The 21,514-nt window shown below is 32.2% G+C and overlaps 1 protein-coding gene across 1 annotated transcript; it reads left to right on the forward strand.

The window, feature by feature from the left end:
• The first annotated feature begins 417 nt into the window (after positions 1 to 417).
• Positions 418 to 1,292, forward strand: LOC149169192 (uncharacterized). Its single transcript, XM_089427031.1, has one exon. It carries the CDS (start codon positions 421 to 423, stop codon positions 931 to 933), a length of 513 nt encoding a protein of 170 aa, XP_089283157.1. The 5' UTR covers positions 418 to 420; the 3' UTR covers positions 934 to 1,292.
• The last annotated feature ends 20,222 nt before the right edge of the window (positions 1,293 to 21,514 follow it).

A 21,514-nucleotide genomic window follows, 5' to 3' on the forward strand; every position in this document is an offset into this window, starting at 1 on the left:
ACTGACAAAGCTTTGGGTATTAAATGTTCATGGGTCTCTAGCGAAACAATGGGAAACATCAGCACACTTGTATGTTTAGATGTTTCCTATTGTAAGAACATTGAAATATTACCTCCGCAAATAGCATATCAAAAGTACCTAAAAAAATTAGATCTTAGGGGTACAAACATAAAAGAATTTCCAAATGACATTGGAGACTTGGGCGATTTAGAAGTTCTAGAAATAGGGAGCCCTTCACTGGACAGTCTACCACTTTCACTTGGTCACTTGAAGATCTTACAGGAATTGAGGCTCGAGAATTGCAGTGAATTGAAACGTTTGCTGGTGACTATTCGACTGTTGACTTAGTTGACTGAGTTGAGAGTATTGAATTGCCGGTTGCAAACATTGAATAATTTAGAATCTCCCAATGAAAACTGCATGCCTCGGCTGCAAGTCTTAGAAGTTTATAACACGCAATTATCAGAGGTATCATTTGCCACAGGTGTCTGCCCCATCCTTAAATATGTCTCCCTCAGGTTTTGTAATCATCTTGTGGAGGTCGGAACATTGCCAAAGACTCTGATAAAACTGGAATTGACTAATTGCTCTAACTTGAGGAAAATAGCAGGGCTTTTTGGTCTTCTAAAACTTCAAGTGCTGGACATTAGTCAGTGCAAAAATGTAGAGGAGCTGCCAGGTATTGAAACGTTGGTATCTTTGAAAGAGTTGCAGGCATATGATTGTGCGAAGCTAAAGAGCATACGGGGATTGGCCGAACTGACAAAGCTTCGGGTATTAAATGTTCATGGGTGCTCCAAGTTAGAAGGGCTACCAGGTATCCAACATTGTATGTCGTTGGAGTACACTGATGCTAAGGGTTGTCCTAAGCAGTGGGCCGAGGCGGGATTACTGGAGCAGTTGCAGCAACAAGTGAAGGTGCTTGAAATGTGAAAAGCAAAGAAATAAATTTGAAATGAATGCATAATTGAAGTCTTAGCCAAAGGTTATATGTCAGGCAGAGTTTGTATTCTAAGATGTTAGATTGTTGAGGGAGGTTGTGTAGTTGCCTTTCGACAATCCAAATTAAAACATTATGGAGAAAGTGCAAGGTCTGCCTAGCATATAGCCTTGGTAGATTCTCTGATGAATGTTACCCATATAGCTCACGACAGGACGCATATTTGCCTTGCTGTTCTGTGTTTGAATGGATGGTCTCAGATTGACTCATCCTTTTTGGATAGGGACAAAGCATATATAATAAGCTTCACATTTAGCGATTATTATGGAAGAAATGTAAACACACAGTTTGAGACAAATAGATTCCAAAATATTAGTATCTTAAAAAAGAAAGCCATTTACATTTATGTTTTTTAAATAAGGTTTTTAAATATACTCTCTATCATTCATATTCCCATGTACTACCTACCCATGTATTGCTATATTTGCTTTTTTGTAATGTGTGTTGTGTATATGTGTGGATATTTATGTCATGTGTCTGCGAATCTGTGCTAACTGAGATTGTGAATCTATGATAACTGAGATTGAAAGAGAGAGCTTAGAGCTTTGGCAGAGTAGAATATGGAGAATTGATGAGCCAACTTAAATTTACCAAAATCAATAGGTCACCTTAAGCACCTCGAACTGATTGTCCTCCATAAGATTAATCTTAAAACTTTGCTGGATGAATTTTGTCATTTGGTGTCGTTGAAACGATTGGAGTTAACAAGAAGGAACTTGCAAAAGAAGAATGGAGATCAAGATGGGAAGACCAACTCTACAATTTAAAGTAGAGAGCTAATGTTAGAGATGTGGGTCAAGCATCATCTTGGGGTGCCAGGATGCGCCAGCAGAACTATTCGACTTCCAATTGATCAATTTGCTAGCTTTTCTAGATGTACTTATCATACAACGAACAAAGTGAAGAGAGGCTCTGTAACCAAGAGAAGCTGCATTAGATTCAGACCTTTTCTGTTGTGGCCTTCCCTATTTATACTTACCCTGTTGCACTGTATGCTTGTAGATGTGCAAGTTAATAACTGAGAATACTTTGAAATTGGTTTCAACGTACGAGTTTAGTGAATGTCATGTTCTAGAGCTTATTGTGTCCATTCTATTTAGAGATATTTGAGGCTAAGGATGTGTTGACACTTTAGCCTTTACCTAAAGGCTTATCATCCAAAGATCATATTGTATCTACACTTTCTTTGTATCATAAATATGCGGTTTCACTAAGATCAATATGCCAACGACTTTGGGCCTTTATAATCTGAATTTTAGTAATTACCTTTACTGATTTGATATGTCGGGTCTTAGGCCATCCAAACCAACTTACAATTTTAGTTATAACTTTACAATTTTCCTTGGAATGTAAATGAATGGAATGTCAATTAAAGCAGGAGGCTAACGGGACTGCACTAAAGTTTTCTTTGTTGCTTCCTTAAAGACTATATGTTATATAAGAATCACAATTGACAGAATGAGTTCAACCAGACCAGGAGGCTTGCAGTATTGCGTTGAACTTTTATGCTTGCATCATTTTAGACAATATATGTCATATAAGCATCACAAATTGATAGAATGAACTACTGGTAATGGAGTTGAATTAGACATGCGGGTTACATTTGTTGCTTTACTTACACAATGACATAATACAACATGATGTGAAATGCCAAATAATACCTAACAAATGTGTATTCTCCATGATGAAGTAGCTAATTTATAGATAAAAACTAACACTTTAAAATTGTTTTGTAGTTTTTTGGAAGCATCTTGAAATTGACATTGAAACAGTGAGAAAACATCATCAAGAATGCAACAATTTAGGGCCCATGAACTTGAAAGTTTGTAGGTGATTCTGTCAGATTGAGAAAGCTTGTATTGGAAACTCCATTTAAAATGTTACCAAATTCCATTCCTGGGTCTCGAAGCTCGCAAGTTCTCTATTCTTCATGATGGAGTAGCAATAATCTTTGTTCTTCATGATGGAGTAGCTATTTTATAGATAGAAATTAAAACTTATAAAATTGTTTTGTAATTTTTTTTGGAAGCATCATGAAATTGACATTGAAATAGTGAGAAAACATTATCAAGAATGCAAAAATTTAGGGGCCATGAACTTGAAAGCTTGTGGGTGATTCCCATCAGTTTGTATTGGAAACTACATTTAAAAATGTTACCAAATTCCATTCCTGGGTCTTGAAGCTCCCAATTTCTGTGCTGTAGTTTTTAAGGACATTTAATATCCTCATGGTTTATATCAAAAGAGGTCACAATTTTGTTTGGGCGGCAAATTGCAAAATTTGACTGTGGGAGTGTTTAAATTGTTTTTGGTAAATGCCTGGGTGCCCAAAATACTGAAGCTTGACCCCTGTAATTGACATTTTCAAAAAAATTAGCTGGATTTTTCCAAAATCATGCTGTAATTTCTATCATTTTCTGTGCAAAATTAAGGCACTCAAAATTCTAAAACTTGACAACTATAATCCACTTTTTCAAAAAATTTAGCTAGATTTTTTCAAAATCATGCTGGAATTTTTATTATTATCATGATGACTCCAACAATTTTTCATGCATTTTCAAATATGGAAGGACGATCATGATATTGTTCACAATGTCGTATCGTTTCTTTCACCTCTTCCATTACAATATAATAGTATTTTCTAATAACACCATAAATGGGTGGCATATGGAAAAATTACATCTCGGGGATTTAAAAAAAAATTAAAAAAAATCAACAACAACAACAACAACAACAACATTAAAATAAATCCATTTTATGAATACACATAACTAACTATTGCAATTGTAACTCATTATCATCCACCCTTGCTTTCAACAATGTCCATTCACATGTCCCTATCCTTCCCCACTCTATGTTATTCTTCCCCACTCTATACATGTCCCTATTCTTCCCCACTCTATGCTATTCTTCACCACTCAATGCCTTACGACGTTCCCTTTGCAACATAAGGTGCAAATGCTAGTATGTTATAGTTTAAAATATTTGCTCGACATTCCCACCAACCCACCTTTTTTCCTTCTTCCCATTTGTTGTCGTTTCATTTGAAGTCCACCATCTCTATCTTACAAATGCAAATATTATTTAAAAGGAAAACGACTGCAACAATTACCATTTTGATATGCAGCGTATCCACTACTCGGTCAGAACCTGTCTTAGATTTCAGAGTTTCTTATTATAAATAAATATTTATTTTTTGGGTAATTATTTAATTAAATATTGTGATTAAATTTATTAATTTATTTGTCTTGGTATTTGTTATTATTGGTATTATTAAAGGGTTTTTTTAGTTATATCTTTTAGTTTTTAAAGTTTTTTTTTCAACTTTATTCCTAGTTTTTTTTTTTTTTACTTCCATCAATATCTTAAATCTTATATTTTTATTAAAAAATATTATATTTTGTGGTCATTATTTAATTAAATATTGTAATTAAATTTATTAATTTGTTTGTATTGGCATTTGGGTTTATCTGTATTTTTTTAGTTATGTACCTTAGTTTTTAGGGCTTATTTTCAACTCCCTTACTAGGTGTCTTTCTTACTTGCATCAATATCCTCAATCTTATATTCTTATTAAAAAAATATGTTTTGTGGTTACTATTTAATTAAAAATTGTGATTAAATTCATTAATTTATTTGCTTGGTATTTGCGATTATTTGTATTATTAAAAGTTGTTTTAGTTATATACCCTGGTTTTTAAGGCTTCTTTTCAACTCTATTCCTAGTTGTCTTTCTTACTTGTATCATTATCCTAAATACTATGTTCTTATTGAAAAATAATATATTTTGTGGTTATTATTTAATTAAATATTGTGATTAAATTTATTAATTTATGTGCGTTGGCATTTGAGATTGTTTGTATTATTAAAGCTTTGTTTTAGTTATGTAATTAAATTTATTAATTTATTTGGGTTGGCATTTGGGATTATTTGTATTATTAAAGTTTTTTTTAGTTATGCAGCCTAGCTTTTAGGCTTCTTTTCAACTTTATTGCTAGTTGTCTTTCCTACTTGCATCAATATCCTAAATCTTAGTTCAAATCATTTAATTTATATGATTAAGTTAGTTTAATGCTTCAATTTCAAGTTTGAGGACAAACATAATTATATTAAATTCTATTTTCATGTTTTTTTATTTTATTATTTTTGAAATACGATTAGTGTAATTGGATTTCTAAGGGTTCCATAAATTGAATAATAATGTTTTAGCAAATAAAATGGTTACTATTTAATTAAATGTTGTGATTAAATTTATTTATATATTTGGTGATCACTATTTAATTAAATATTGTGATTAAATGTATTTATATATTTGGTGATCACTATCTAATTAAATATTGTGATTAAATCTATTAATTTATTTGCATTGGTATTTGAGATTATTTGTATTATTAAAGGTTTTTTTACTTATGTAGCTTAATTTTTAGACTTATTTTCAATTCTATCGCTAGTTGTCTTTTTTACTTTCAATAATGCAGTATCCTAAATTTGTGTTCTAAGTCATTTAACTTATATGTCCAATTTAGTTTAATGTTAGTTTTCAAGTTTGAGGGCACACATAATTACATTAAAGCTTATTTTGATGTTTGTTTTATTTTGATAAGATTATTTGGATGTTTGTTTTTTTGTTTTGATGAAATTTAATTAGTGTAATTAGATTTTAAGAGTTTCATCTTGTAAAATGGTTAAGATTCAAAACTTGGGATACTCTATAAGAGAAAAAACAAAACATTTAAATTGAATCATAACATTTTAGCAAATAAATAAAAAATATTTTATTTTATTTATTTGTTTAAATATATTTAATTAATTTATAATAGTAAAATATATTTATACACATTTTAAATTTATTAATATATCTATAGCGTGGTAAAAATATAAACCATATAATCTCATAAAAATTAAAATTATGATATAAAATGAATATATATATATATATATATATATATATATATATATATATATATATATATATATATATATATATATATATATATATATATATATTCTTTTAATACTTAGACATAAAGTGATATGATAAGGGATAAATGACCAATAGGGACTATTACTTCCTAGGGGGGTGATCCAGTGGATATTGGTGGCCACCTGTCTATTCCACTTGGACCCCTACTGTTATTTTTTCCAATTTCCTAAATTACAGCACAATTTACTATTTTTTGCAATTTTTTGAGTCTTGAACTTCTTGAGCCGTTTTGAGGCCCTAAAGGGTGTTTTTAGTAAAAAAGACACGCTCTACAATAAGGGGTTATAGTCGAAACTTGTATTCCTCAAATATATATTTCTAACGAGGTATCATACACATCAAAAGGAGATTGTATGCCAAGGTTACGTCCCTGGGAAGTTGATGTACCAATTTACCCCAATGGAGCCCACAAAATTTTGTGCTTCAAATCCTAGGGTTCCATTTTTGGTTTTTATGGTTTTCCATTGTTTCTCAATAATAAATAGGCCTCCTAGCCTCATTGTAACACAGCTCAAAAGACATGTAGCTGCCACATCTCTTTTCAGAGATAAGCTACCATCGCTTGAGCTAATTTATTTCCATTCTGCATGTAAACATTTTTCCGTACTTTGTTTTTAATGAATTGAAGTTTGGTTTTCAGTGTAGATTTGTGTTTATGTTTATATATGTGTTTCATTTCATTCCTTTATAAATCTAGATTAGTGGTATCAAAGTGGTTTTCTCTTTCTTTGTTTTATGTGCATGTCCCCAATAAGGTCAGGGAATAAAGAGTTGGGACTTGAACTAGTTCAACCTTTGCAAGACTATCCCCACTAACACTGACGACCTCCCATGGCGGAAGAAAAGAAAGACGATGGAGCAAGAGATCATATCAAACTGTTATTCTAAGAAGCCCTCGAACGACAAAGGAATGAGACGATGGACAACTTTTCCCAAATCCTTCGGCAGATGCCCATCGATGATGTATCCTCATTCAGCAGTCACATTGGAGGCGTCATCCGCTTCAAGGTACAAGTGAAATTCGATATCTCTATATTTGAAGGTCAAATACATAAAAATATTTTAGATAAATGGTTGAATCTGCTAGAAGGATATTTTTCAGTCCATAGTTTATTTGATAGGGAAAATATTACTTTTTCACTGCTTAAGGTTTCCCCCCATTTCAATGACTAGTGGGAAACTTACTATGAGAAAAGGGCCAAGGAACCCTCTATTTTTATAGTCACACTAATGCAGGAAAATTTACCTCTTCCTTCGATGTCCACTTCCACGCACCTCCAATCTTAACTTAATATATGACCAATCTAACTATGTGACATTACCCATATGTAAAACATGCTCATAACCAAATTTTTATTCCTAATAGCTAAAGCTCATTTAATGACATCCATAAATACTTTTAAACAAGATAATATAAATCTCACCTCTCGAACAATTCACACAAATTATTCCACTTCAATGAGTTCATGCAAACTCAATTAATGTTTTCATGTAAACTCAAAGCATTTAACATAACACAATATAGTATAAGGAGTCATACATAGAGCCTTTGGCAAATCTACATTTCCATAAACAAAGAAAAGTTGTACATGCATAACCTCACAATCATACATTTATCTCTTGGCCCGATTCCACATTCATTTGGCCATTATTTCTCATTTCCCGTAGGATTACAATAAATAGAATTAAGAAATACAATATCTTTTCTAAATCCTAAAAGCACTCCATAAATAAACTTTTCCTAAATCCTAAAATCATTCACTAATTTATTCTCTAAAGCTCTCATAATTTATTCACTAAATCTCTCATGATTTATTCCATAAATCTATCGCGCTTTTCAAAAATTATACTATAACAATTAAATGAAACTAAGAACATTTACAATTAAGGAATTATAATTCCTCTACAATATTGAAACCCCTTTTGTAGTTTTTTTTTTAAAATCTTGATGGATTGGAAGCTCTAATGCTCCTGCATCACACTCCCAAGGTAGAAAGAATTCATGACCTCCTAGTCATGTGTGATTAATTGTCAAATCCTCCTATATCCCAAACCTTATACTGTAATCGATCACCTCCTTCTTGATGTTGCTTCTCTGTTGGTTTTGTTATTATCTTCTTCAACCTTCCAAGTTTCCAAACTTTATGTTATAGTTTCCCACTCTCTTTGTTGATGTACTCTTATACATTTATTTTCATTCTACGATTGACTACCCTTTTTACAATAGTGTGCAATTTCTCATGCACTTTCATCATCAATATTCTCATCCTATCAATTTCAATGTCGAGTTGGTCTCCTAGCTGGTACATGTTGCTCCTTGTTTGCTAAACTTTGTTGTTGTTGCTCCTCACTGGTTGTTGTTGTGTGTTTTATTCCTTAATATATGTTGAATTCTTAATATTTCCTTCATCTAATGCCTTAAGAACTCCTTTTATGCCTGCAACTTTCATGTGGTATTCTCCATCAATCCTTGGATTAATTAACCATTCTTCCAACATCCTTATATATTCTTCAAAATTTGTAAGCATTAAGTCTGAATGATTCGCTTCCTCTTTATGCTTCCTTTGACTATCTCCATGAGCAAAATCTTCTTTGTCCCCTACAACAACATCTTTCTTTAAATGTTTATAAGAAATCTCTTTTCTCATTAATTTATGGTTTTCATCATGCTTCACTTCATGATAGAATGCTATCTCATCCTCGATCAAAATGAAATTATGAGATTTTCTTCCTTCTATGCCTTGAGAAGACATTTACTTTTCTTCCTTCACCTTCATGACAGTTCTAGGTGATTTTTCATCACCATACACAAAATAACATGCAAACATATGCAAAATATCAGTTTCAAAAATATTTGTGTTGAGATCCTCTTTTATCTCCTCTATCAATGCGTCCACATCTTGATCTGAACCATCCAATTATTTCATGAGACTTGCATAAAGCCCCTCATATTCACTCTCACTAAGCAATGGTCCTTGCTCTGCTTCAAAAATGTATGCTTTCTCTTTCTCACTTTCACCAAGTATCCTTAACCAGGCTCTGATTAGGTGCCTCATCCATCTTCTTTGATTTCGTGCATGCAACTTCTTAATTGACCATTTAACTTTCATCTTAAAATCCATCCGCATTTTTGGTCTTCAACTTCTTGTTATAGAATCTCCATAAGTACAATCAATTATACTTTAATCTCAGTGAGTTCTCTATTAAACTCTTCATTACTCATTTTCTTCTTGATGTCTTTTGCCTTGAAATATTATTTCCTTTTGTTATGGCTTCCACCTAAACCTTTTTCATGACCCTCTATGGTCATCCTTCACTCTATCTTTGTGAGATTCTTCATGCTCAACAGTGAACTTCAACCAAGCCTCTCCTCTATAGCAAGTCTCCTCTTCTTTCTACTCAATACTTCATCAAGCTTTCTTCACTAGCTTGACCTTTTGGTATTTTCTCTAGTTCTATCCTTAGAACTTTCTCTTGGCAATTATACCCACACTTATTATGGAACTTCCCTCTCAAAAATTCTACCCAACCTCCACTTGTTGGAAGTTTTCCTTTTTATGGTTGCAACCCTCAATTCCAAAGAGATTACTAGCTCTCATACCACTTAATGCAGGAAATTTCACCTCTTCATACAATGTCCACTTCCACGCACCTGCAATCTTAGCTTAATATATGACCAAGCTAAGTACGCAATATTACCCATATGTAAAACATGATCATAACCAAAGTTTTATTCCTAATAACAAACACTCATTTAATGACATCCTAAAATAAATTTAAATAAGATAACATAACTCTCACCTCTCCAAAAATTCACAAAAATTGTTCCACTTCAATGAGTTCATGCAAACTCAAATTAACGTTTTCATGCAATCTCAAAGAATTTAACATAGCACAATATAATACAAGGAATCATACACACAGCCTTTGGCAAATCTGCATTTCCATTAACAAAGAAAATTTGTACATGCATAACCTCACAATAATACATTTCTCTCTTGGCTTGATTCTACATTCATTTGGCCATTAGTTCTCATTGTATGTAGGATTACAATAAATAGAATTAAGAAATACAATAATTTTTCTAAATCCTAAAACCACATCCATAAATCGCCCATAAATCACTCCATAAATCAACTTTTCCTCCCTAATTTATTCCATAAATCTCTCATAATTTGTTCACTAAATCCCTCGTTATTTATTCCATAAATCTATCATGCTTTTATAAAAATATTCTATCATAATTAAATGAAACTAAGAATATTCGCAATTGAGGAATTATAATTCCTTTACAATATTGAAACCCCTTATGTATTTTATTTCAAAAGTCCTGATTGATTGGAAGCTCTAATGTTATTGCATCATACCCCGTCTTAGAACTCTTTTTGAGATGTTGTCAAGGAACAATATTAGCCTGTGGTGAGATATGAGAACAAGTACATATAGTTGACCACACTACAGTAGCAAAGGGACCAAGATGTGCATGAGTTCACAAATATTTTTCATACTCTACACACAAAGTTGGGTTTCAAAGACTATGAGTGAAATTTGGTGCTCAGGTACTGTGACTATCTACACAAAACCCATTCAGGAAGAAATGGAGTTCCCGGTTATCTTCTCGCTCAGTGCAACATAGTAATATGCTACCAAGATTTAACAAAAAATTCAAAAAAGAAGCATGACTTTGGATCTGTGAATCAAAATGTGGGAAAGAGTGCCCCCAACCCACATAAAAAATGACAGAGGCAAGGTGGAGTGGCGCGGGATAACCCATTGAAGCCGTAAGAAAATAATAGCACCAAAAACATGAAGAAAGACACAGGAAAGTGGTGTGCATTACACAAGAGCCCCACTCATAGCACAAATGAATGTTTCACCAAGTAGTCATTGACGGTCGAGCTGAAAGCTTAAAAGTTAGAATCATGTTTTGAATCTTAGCCAAAAACTGACAAGGGGAATCACAATGGGAAACATATTATTAATGCAAAACCAAGTGCCACCGATTCCACCATCAAGGTCCAAAAGAATTAGCACGAAATCAAGAAAATGGGAAGCATCTGTTCCACTCACAAATGAGGATGAAGGGATCTTCGTTGTAGTTCATTGTCGACAACGGGAGCCAAAAGAACCTCTTTCCAGAAATTGTCGTGAAGTGATTAGACCTATCGACCACACCACACTCATAGTTGTAAACCATCGAGTGGCTCCACCAAGGATAGGATCTCTGTGTCAGCGAGTCGTGTCACCTTCCCTACATCATCAAGCCCTTCACATATAAGGTATTGTGTGATGTTGCTCCTATTGAAGTTAGTGATGTTTTATTAATCCAACCATACTTGTGGAAGAATCATACTATGTATGAGTCTAGGCCTCACACTGTTATTATTACTTTGGGAAATGATTTATACAGGATACCAGAGGTAGCTTCGCCTATTATCATCTCTTTAATCTTTGTTAAGAAATGTAGTAAGATCATATCCTAGACCAGGAATTTTGTTTTCTTTATGATTCTCTCTTAAAACAATACTCGCCACATCCATCGCCCCAAGGAAGGGTTCCCCCATGCAATAGAACTAATTGGATAAGGTCATGGAGGAATACAGGGACATCTTCTCCTCACCCATAGGGATACCTTTGCACTATCAGGTCAAGCATTCAATCGATCTGACTCCCATAGCATGTCTACCTAATGGGTCAATATATTGCCACTCCATTCTATAAAATGAATCAATCAAGTGGTAGATCTAGGATTTGCTACAAAAAGGGCACATCCAACCATGTTCCTCACCTTATGGGAGCCTGATTGTACTTGTACAGAAGAAATATCGAACTTGGAGGCTTTGCATTGATTATCGGGCACTAGAAAAAACCATTGTTAGGAATAGGTATCCATTCCCATGGATTGATGACCTTCTTGACCAGCTCAAGGGTGCTAAGTATTTCAGCAAGATCGATTTGTATCCAATAAAGAAAAATAGAAAAAATAGAAAAAACGATAAAAGAAGAAATATAAAACAGGAGATATAAAAAAAAATGACATATATGTGAAAAAATAAAAAAACAAAAGAAATGAAAAAAATTAGAAAAATGAAAAATAAACCCCAATAATTGAACTAGATAAAATACCACTTTAATTCCAAAAAATGTAAATTTTTATCAGGTTTAAAACCTTAGTATTTATGCTTTATTCAATTATTGCTGTTTATATGTATTTGATATGACATAATGTGACAAAGGTATTTGTCATTTCCTGAATAATGGTCATGTTGGAACCAACAATGATGATTTACTCTACCCAGATCTACGGTTGCAGGGTGTTTTCGCCCCCCCCCGCCCCCCCCACCACACTCCTGATAGTTAACATAGGAGGGAGTTTTTTTTTTCCAAAACCCCCTAGGCTAATGTGGCAATGCCTAGGGAATTTCATGGGATACCCTCCCTATTCTGCTTACCACCTACATCCCCTCGAAATACTACCTCCACTTCCCGCCAACAGTTTGTCCCTCCACTGCTCGCTTTCTGCTATGAGTCTCCCCCTTCACCACTCATATCCCAATACATACCTGTTTCCCCTCGCCACTCCACCTCTGCCACCTATCTTGCCACGTCACTCCCATCCATGCCATTTCCAATTCAACGTTTGAATCTCCCACCAATTTCTAATTGAATGTTATGTTATTAAATTCCCGCACTCTACCCGTTCTACCAATAAATACTCTCTGCTCCATAGTCATTAAATGATGCCATTATGAAACTAATTCCACTATTATAATAAGTCCTTGGGTCCAATACTTCATTCCTTTTTGGCTCACCATTGATCCCACACGACAAAGAACGAACCACTACTAATTGTCAGTCTTAAACAACAAATTCCTCGCGTACATTCTGCATTTTTTCATGGTAACCATGCTCTTCAGACCTTTTTCTGTTATGTTTTCCTCTATTTGGTTTTCTACAACATTATTCTCCCATTCCCTGTGTTCATTTTCCAAAATGTAGAATCATAAAGGAAAAGGGAAGATCACAACGTCAAATCCCATTATTCCCCTAGTCCCAGATTTCGATAAACCCTCCTTAATAGGCACCCAATATAAGATTGTTGAAACACAGTCACAATTTGATCTGTATGAGCTCTATAATTGGGAAAAGTAAAAATACTTAGATAAAAGTGATGAACTATGTGTCTAGGAATCATTTCTCCCACAATTTGTTTTCCCCCAGACTCACTTTTTTCCTGAGTTCTCTGTTTGGTGCTACCTTAGATATTTAATGAGTCAAAGAGTTGTCATTTCCAATGAAAATGAGTTCATTTTTTCGATTTCCCCTTAAAGCGTCTTCCAGGCCCTGCAAATTGACTATTAGACCTCTCACCATCCTTTTTCTCCTGATATTTTAACGGAATTATATAAAAAACTAACATTCCCTGGGAGAACCAAAACTTTTGAGTATTTTCTTCTAGAAAATGTTGAATTACCCTTGACCAATCCCCCATATCCAGTTTCAATGTTTACTGAAATGTCCAAGCAGGTCATTTCTATGGTAACTTGACTACTTGGGTACCATAATAATGAGTGGGTAGATTAGATAGTGTTAGGTTTTTAATCTATTTTTGTAGTTGGAAAACAACCCTCCATCCTTTTCAATTATAGTCAGTTTTGGCCAACTCTATCCATGACTAGTGTGTTAATTTCAAATCAGAAGGTGTCTTTAAGTATCATTGAGTCCTAGTTTACCTTATGTTATTTTACCAGTCATAAAAATTTAATTTCCCTTTACAGAAGGCAAATAGCAAAGGTAAACTTTGGTCAGTCATTCATTGGACTTCTCTGGTTAGAAATAACTTGGAGGAGTATGCTTATATTGATTATGTTGATAAGTTTTTTTATACCTCACTATGTTTTGAAGAGAGATTCCATACAGGCTGGTAGAGTTTTTAATTAATGGAAAGACCTGTGAGCGATTTTGAAACCGACGTTTCGGACTAGCAAGGTGAGTCCATCATCAGGGTAATGAGATCTGCATTTTGAGAAGAGAGAGTCAAGAGAATGAGAACCTATTAATAGAAGGATGGATAGCTAACCTAGGTTTGGAGAGGTCGGCTTGATTTTCATCAACTTATTAATAACTGGATTAAATAAATTAATAATTTTTTTTTTTTTTTTTTTTTTTAATAAATTTAAGACTATATTAAAAGAAATTTTTTATTTAACTAGATTAATTAGACCTAAATTAAAAATAAATTTAATTTAAATTAAATTTCAAATAAAAACAATTTAATTGGTTAATTAATTAATTAATTAAATTAATTAAATTAATTTTCAAATCTAGTTTAATTAATAAATTTAAAACTATATTGATTAATTTTCAAATCAACGTAGTGTCTCTCTACACCATGATTCCTGTAGATGAAGCCTTAGAAGTTCTAAAGAACATTACTGACTTAGAAACAGTGGAACTTATAAGCATTTGCCTTAAATCTTCATACTTCAGTTTTAAAGGTAAAATTTATGAGCAAACCCATGGTGTTGCAATGGGTTCCCCATTATCCCCATTGATCGCCAATCTTTACATGGAACACTTTGAGCAAATGGCCCTTAGGTCTTTCCCCTTTACACCGGAAGAGTGGAAGCGTTTTGTAGATGATATCTTTGCTAAATGGAGCCATGGCTTGGAAAGGCTCAAGGAATTCTTATCCCATATAAATAGCCTCTCCCAACACATAAAATTCACCATTGAAATTGAGCAAGACAACCAGCTCCCCTTCTTAGATGTCCTCCTCACCAAAAAGGATGGCAAGCTAAGCCACCAGGTCTTCAGGAAGCAAACACACACTGACAAGTATCTTCATGCTAACTCCCACCACCATCCTAAGCAAAAAATGGGAGTCATCAAAACCCTAACCACCAGAGCCTCTAGAATCTCCGACCCAGAACATCTAGAGGAAGAACTTATCCATCTCCATGAAGTTTTTGTAAACAATGGCTATCAACATCACACCATCAGCAAAATTATTAAAAATTCCTTAACCAATAAACAAAACAAAAAGAAATCAAATGATAACCCTAGAATATCCCTTCCCTATATCAAAGGAATCACTGATAAAATTGCCAAAGTTCTCGCTAAGCACAACATTATGGTAGCTTTCACACCCCCCAACACCTTAAAAAACTTGCTTGAATCTGCAAAAGATGCAATTGACCCAAAAAGTCACAAAGGCGTTTATTCGATTCCCTGTTCTTGTGGTAAAGTTTATATAGGGGAAACAGGGAGATCCTTTGGAGTAAGAGTAAAAGAGCACATCAGTGATATTTCTAGAAATAGGTCTGATAAATCAGGTCTTGCAGAGCATGCTTGTTCCTCCTCTCACTATATATGCATGGAACAAGCTAAATTAATCCACAAGGAAGACCACTATTTAAAAAGAAGAATTAAAGAGGCTATAGAAATTGAAAAATCTTCGAATAATATGAATAGGGATGATGGTCTTAAACTAAGTAATACCTGGAAACCCTTGTTAAACAAAATAAAGTAACTGTAACTTATACAAATTCTCCCTTAAGGCAGCATTCGCAAGTCAAGAAAGTAAATAAATTAATATATATATATATATATATATAATTACATAAATTAATAACTAAATTCTATTAATTAACTAATCAAAATTTAAATTTAATTTAAAATAATTTATTTAATTAACTAATTAAATTGATTCTATTTCAAATTTAGTTCAAACTAATTTTATTTTAGGCCAAATTAATTTAATCTTATAAAAAGTTTTAAATTTATTAATTATACTCAATCTAAATATTAATTAATTTATTAATTAATATAGTTTAAAATTAATTAATTAAACTAAATTTAAAATTGAATAAATTTAAAATTAATTTAATTAATTAATTAATCAATTAAATTGATTTAATTTGAATTTAGGTTAAATTAATTTTATTTTTTAATTTAGGTCAAATTAATCTAGTTAAAATTTTTTTACTTTTAATATAAATAACTAAATTCTATTAATTAACTAATCAAAATTTAAATTAATTTAAAATAATTTATTTAATTAATTAATTAAATTGATTTTATTTCAAATTTAGTTCAAACTAATTTTATTTTAGGCCAAATTAATTTAATCTTATAAAAAGTTTTAAATTTATTAATTAAACTCAATCTAAATATTAATTAATTTATTAATTAATATAGTTTAAAATTTATTAATTAAACTAAATTTAAAATTATATAAATTTAAAATTAATTTAATTAATTAATTAATCAATTAAATTGATTTAATTTAAATTTAGGTTAAATTAATTTTATTTTTTAATTTAGGTCAAATTAATCTAGATAAAAAAAAAAAATAAAAAAAAAATTACTTTTAATACAGTTTTAAATTATTTTTTAATTAAAGTAAATAATTTAAAACATAATTAAAATTTATTTAATCCTTTTAGTTTAAACCAATTTTACTTTTAAATGAGGCCAAATTACTTTAAGTGAATTTAAAAAAAAAGAAAAAGAAAGAGAAGTTTTAAATTTATTAATTAAGCTTAATTGAAAAATTAATTAATTAATTAATTGATTAATCAATATAGTTTTAAATTTATTAATTAAACTAGATTTGAAAATTAATTTAATTAATTAATTAATTAACCAATTAAATTGTTTTTATTTGAAATTTAATTTAAATTAATTTTATTTTTAATTTAGGTCTAATTAATCTAGTTAAATAAAAAATTTCTTTTAATATAGTCTTAAATTTATTAAAAAAAAAAAAAAAAAAAAAATTATTATTAATTTATTTAATCCAGTTATTAATAAGTTGATGAAAATCAAGCCGACCTCTCCAAACCTAGGTTAGCTATCCATCCTTCTATTAATAGGTTCTCATTCTCTTGACTCTCTCTTCTCAAAATGCAGATCTCATTACTCTGATGATGGACTCACCTTGCTAGTCCGAAACGTCGGTTTCAAAAATCGCTCACAGGTCTTTCCATTAATTAAAAACTCACTATGTTTGTTGAGAAATGGCGTGATCCCATGGATTTCACCAGAAATAAAGATTTTTTTTCATTTATCAGATCAAGCTAAGGTGGGAGACTGGGATTTATACCATAACTACATGGATATCATAGTTTATGGATCAGAATTGCCTCCTTATAGATTGCGAGTTTTTGTACTTGTTATGATATTTTCATTAGAATACACAAGGAAAATGCTTAATATGGATGAGTTGCATTTTGTCTCGTACAAGAAGAAAGCACAATTCAAGTTGAAAGCTCACATGGGGCCCTACATCATCAACACTGAAGTTGAAGCAAAGGAATTAGATGCTATCTTGAGTCAGATGAAATTCAAACTGAGTTTCTCTTGGTCCAATGATCCCCTGGGCATCATCTCAAAATTCATATTAGAACAAAAGAGTACCTCTTATGCACACACACTAAGGCCTAAAATTGAATAATATGAAAATCAAGAGTAATGGACAGAGGGAACTTTATAGGAAGTTGAAGAACAACTTGTGAGTCAATCATCTATGCAGGCACCAATTCCTAAAGAGAAGGGGCTGAAAAGGGAAAGAGAAGCTATGTCCCATACTGATTTAGAAAATCTAGATGAAAATTTTGATATTTTTAAAACAAATAAGAAGGACCCAACCACTACTAGAAAGTTAGATTCTCAAATTAATCCTTTTTTTAGGCCTCAAGTAATAAGTATCCAAGATGAAACTCCAGAAAAAGGGGACACACAACAACCATCCACAGTGATTTTATTAGGGACCCCTATCACTCCTTCTACTCAAATAGAATAAATAGTACAATCACCTACTGTAGAAGAAACATTCAAGTCTCCAGTATCATCAAAATTATAGATTTCAACTCAGCAAATTTTCTTTTCAAGATACAGGGAGATAAAATTAAAGAATGAAGCTCTTAAGGCTTCCACCTACTCTGAATTTTGAAAGCAGACCACTAAGACACAGGACATATTACTTTCTGCATTTGATTCGGAGAAAGGACAGCTCCAGATGGCCTTCATGGAACCTCTAGTGACAACCCTAGGAGTGTTGAAGACTATAAATCCTCCATTTTCTCAATAGGTACCAGAAAAATACATGAAATCGATAAAATCGATTTACATAAGTAGACACGGGAGTTACTATTTTCAACCCTCACCAGTTTAGCAATGAATGCTTCCAAGTTACAATCATCATTGAATAACATTAATTCTCAGTTAACAATTGAGAAGCTGTCATCATTTGTGAAGGACAAAAAAATCAAATCTTTAGAAGACTTGATCATAAATTTAGGACATGATCCTAAGGATATTAAATCTACAGAAGATCTGATCAAGAACAAGGAAACATACATTCAAGCATTGAGGAAACAATTAAAGTTTCCCCCCACAGATCATCCTCAAGCTAAAGAGGTTTCTAATATAGAAATGGAGAAATAAAAACTATTTACTTTAGTGATTGAGAAAAATGCACATATACAAAAGATGGAGCAGGGCATGGAAGCACTGTCGAAATAAAAAGAATAGTGGGAAGCAATAAGAGCATCTACATTAGGCGTAGGTATAGTTGCAGAGACTTCAGCAAAAACCACAACTTCAGAATCTACAGAAGAGCTTATTAGAGCTTTGGATGAATTAACAACAGTTTAGGTTGACAAAGACATATTGTCAGAAACATTGGCCAAGAAGGAGGAGAGTAAGCTTAAAAATGACAATGGATATTTGTCTGAACTCCAAAATACCTACAAACTCACCCAACATATACAAAACTATGAAGACCAGTCCTTTGTCATTCAGATGTTGGCAGAGGTTAAGAATAACATTTGGTAGAATATAAATGCCAACATAACAGACATGTGGGCTTCATTTCATATTACTTTTGAGCAGGAAGAACTTATACACAAAGTCAAGACAACAATAGAAAATACAAAGGTAGAGTTGGAGCATAGACCACACGAAGCACAAAATATTATCAAGCTACTAAATTCCAAAACCAAGGAGGAACAAGAAGACATGAATATTCCAGACAAAACAACAATGGTCATGGAGCTAAAGGCAATTTTTACAAATAGGAATTTGATTATACATTTGGAAAATAAATGTAAATATCCTAAGTTGTAGGTTAGAAGGTTCAACGGGAAATTTACATTTCTACAGGAAAAGGGCTTGCCTACTCTCAGGAATTCTAATGGAAAATTGACCCCATTAGAAAAGTGCCAAGAACAACTGCACAACATAGGTGTTGATGCTTCCAAGTTTGCAAAAGCTAAAGGATTTATCAATCGAGAAACATTCATATAGGGCGTATAGTTTGGTTTGAATATTTAGCAAGAGATGCACCACCTTTTTGTAAATAAGCCTACTTTTGACACTTACACTGAAGTGGTTGAAAAATTTATAAATATGGTTAGCTTTTCAATTCCAGGTGAAGAAAGGTGGGACCGACTGCTAGAATTGATCAAGTAAAGTGTAACCAAAGCCACAAGATTTTCAACATAATAGGAATAGCCTTTGCAGGGAATTAACAATAGTCATCAGCAAATTCTGAGGTAGCCTCAACAGTGCAACAAGTTTTCAGTAGATTTTCCTATTTTCTCTTCTTCCATGTCTAAAAATATTTGTACCTCAAATAGATATTATTGTAAATATATTTTATTTTGAAATCCAATCTAAGATGTAATAGTTTTCAATAAATATTTAGAAATAAGACTTACAGGTTGTTGTAACTTGTATGAATAAATAAGATCATTGATGTAATTTGTGCATGTACTGAAGTGATCAATTTCAATAATATAGAAAGTTTGTTCCAGGATTCCTATGTCAGGAAATTGGTGATGTCTCCTCTCATGTGAAATTTTTATCTCTAGTTCTCCATATGTTTTTTTGTCTCTATTGTTTAGAGAAGATTAAGGAATGAATTTTTTAAATACACTTTGATCTCTCTTATAAACAATATTTATGTTTTCACTCTCATACTAAGTATAGAATTCATCCTAGCATGCTCTATATTTAATTGAATCTAAATCTTTTCATCCCATTCACTCCATAAATGCTCTAAAGATCCAAAGTATTGAATACATTTCCCTATTACATATGTTATGTCATTTTTGTATTCGATCACCCACATACTCATGACTCCATGCCCAGTGGACTTTCTCTACAGTTTTCAACCAAATCTTTAAAAATCCAAACTCATAACTCAATAACTAGCCTAATATCTTAAAACAACAAATATACATCATATAAAGAGATCTGTCTTTGAAGATGGAAGGGCTAGATCCTAGCTTCTAAAGTGGTATTTTAGTTACCTCTGGGTTTCTCTCCACAGCCTTTGGTGATTACATAGTGATAACATTATGGCAACCATACTGGGGACTCAAACAAATCTGTTATAAATTGTGTTTTTCCCTCGTAAATATTACTTTCAAAGATCACATCTATTTCCAGTGTGCGACTTTGAAATAGATGTTATTAAGGTTTTTTTTTCCACCCAAATTTTGTACATATTTATATCTATAAATAATATATTGAAGATCTGGCTCCTAAAAAGATATACATCAGAGCCCATCCAGATCCTAAACCACCTAAAATAGTAGATAATCTTGAGAAAATTGTCAAGAAAAAGAGTTTTACTAAGAGTCAATTTAGAAATAATCCACTACCTAAAGTTAATTCTCTCCCGAAAAGTTTCATTATTGTAGAGGATATTGAATTTGATTTACCTTTTGAGCATAGCCTTTTTCATACCAAATTAGAAAAATTTGTTCTTGAGACAGTTTTTGATGAAAATATTTTAGAACGTTATATCCCAAAACATCAACCTATCAATCCAGATTTATATGAAGATGTTGAAAAACAATTTAACAAGCTTGAAGTTTTGGTGAATGAATTAAACCAGGCTGCATAGAAAATGTTTACTGATAAATCAACTAAATATTCTTCTTCTTCTGCCTCATCTCCAATCGCTCGAGTGGTTTCTCGTATTATTACAACCCCTCAAGTAGTTTCTCTCAATACCATTACCCCTATTTCACCTACCATCCCTACTACTACTACACCAACTCAACAAAGTATAATTGTACCTCCTTTAATACCCTAAATATCCACATCTATTGTAGTTTCATCTTCTTCCCTTTCCCATTTACTAGTCATGGAATCTTGTTATACCCCCCTTGTCCTGCCTAAACAACTTAATGTCATGCCACAAGATTATCATATATGAATACCTCAATTTGATGGCACAGGGACAATCACAACACAACAACACATAAATATAATGAATGATTATTCATATTTGAATGAAGTTTATGAAGATGATGTGAAAATAAGATTATTTGTACAAAGTTTGATAGGAGAAGTTAAGAAATGGTTTAGGGCATTTCCAACAACTAGTATCCCAGATCTCACATAATTTCACCAAATTTTCCTCAAATGATGGGAAGTAAAGAAGAATCCTCTCCAAATCTTGGCTGAATATGATAGTATAAAGAGAGCCCCTGGTGAAACAGTCGAAGACTACT

The sequence above is a fragment of the Pinus tabuliformis genome, chromosome 4_2 (assembly GCF_031772625.1).
Source record: "Pinus tabuliformis cultivar Carrire ecotype Pingquan chromosome 4_2, CPIR1, whole genome shotgun sequence".
NCBI lineage: Eukaryota > Viridiplantae > Streptophyta > Pinopsida > Pinales > Pinaceae > Pinus > Pinus tabuliformis.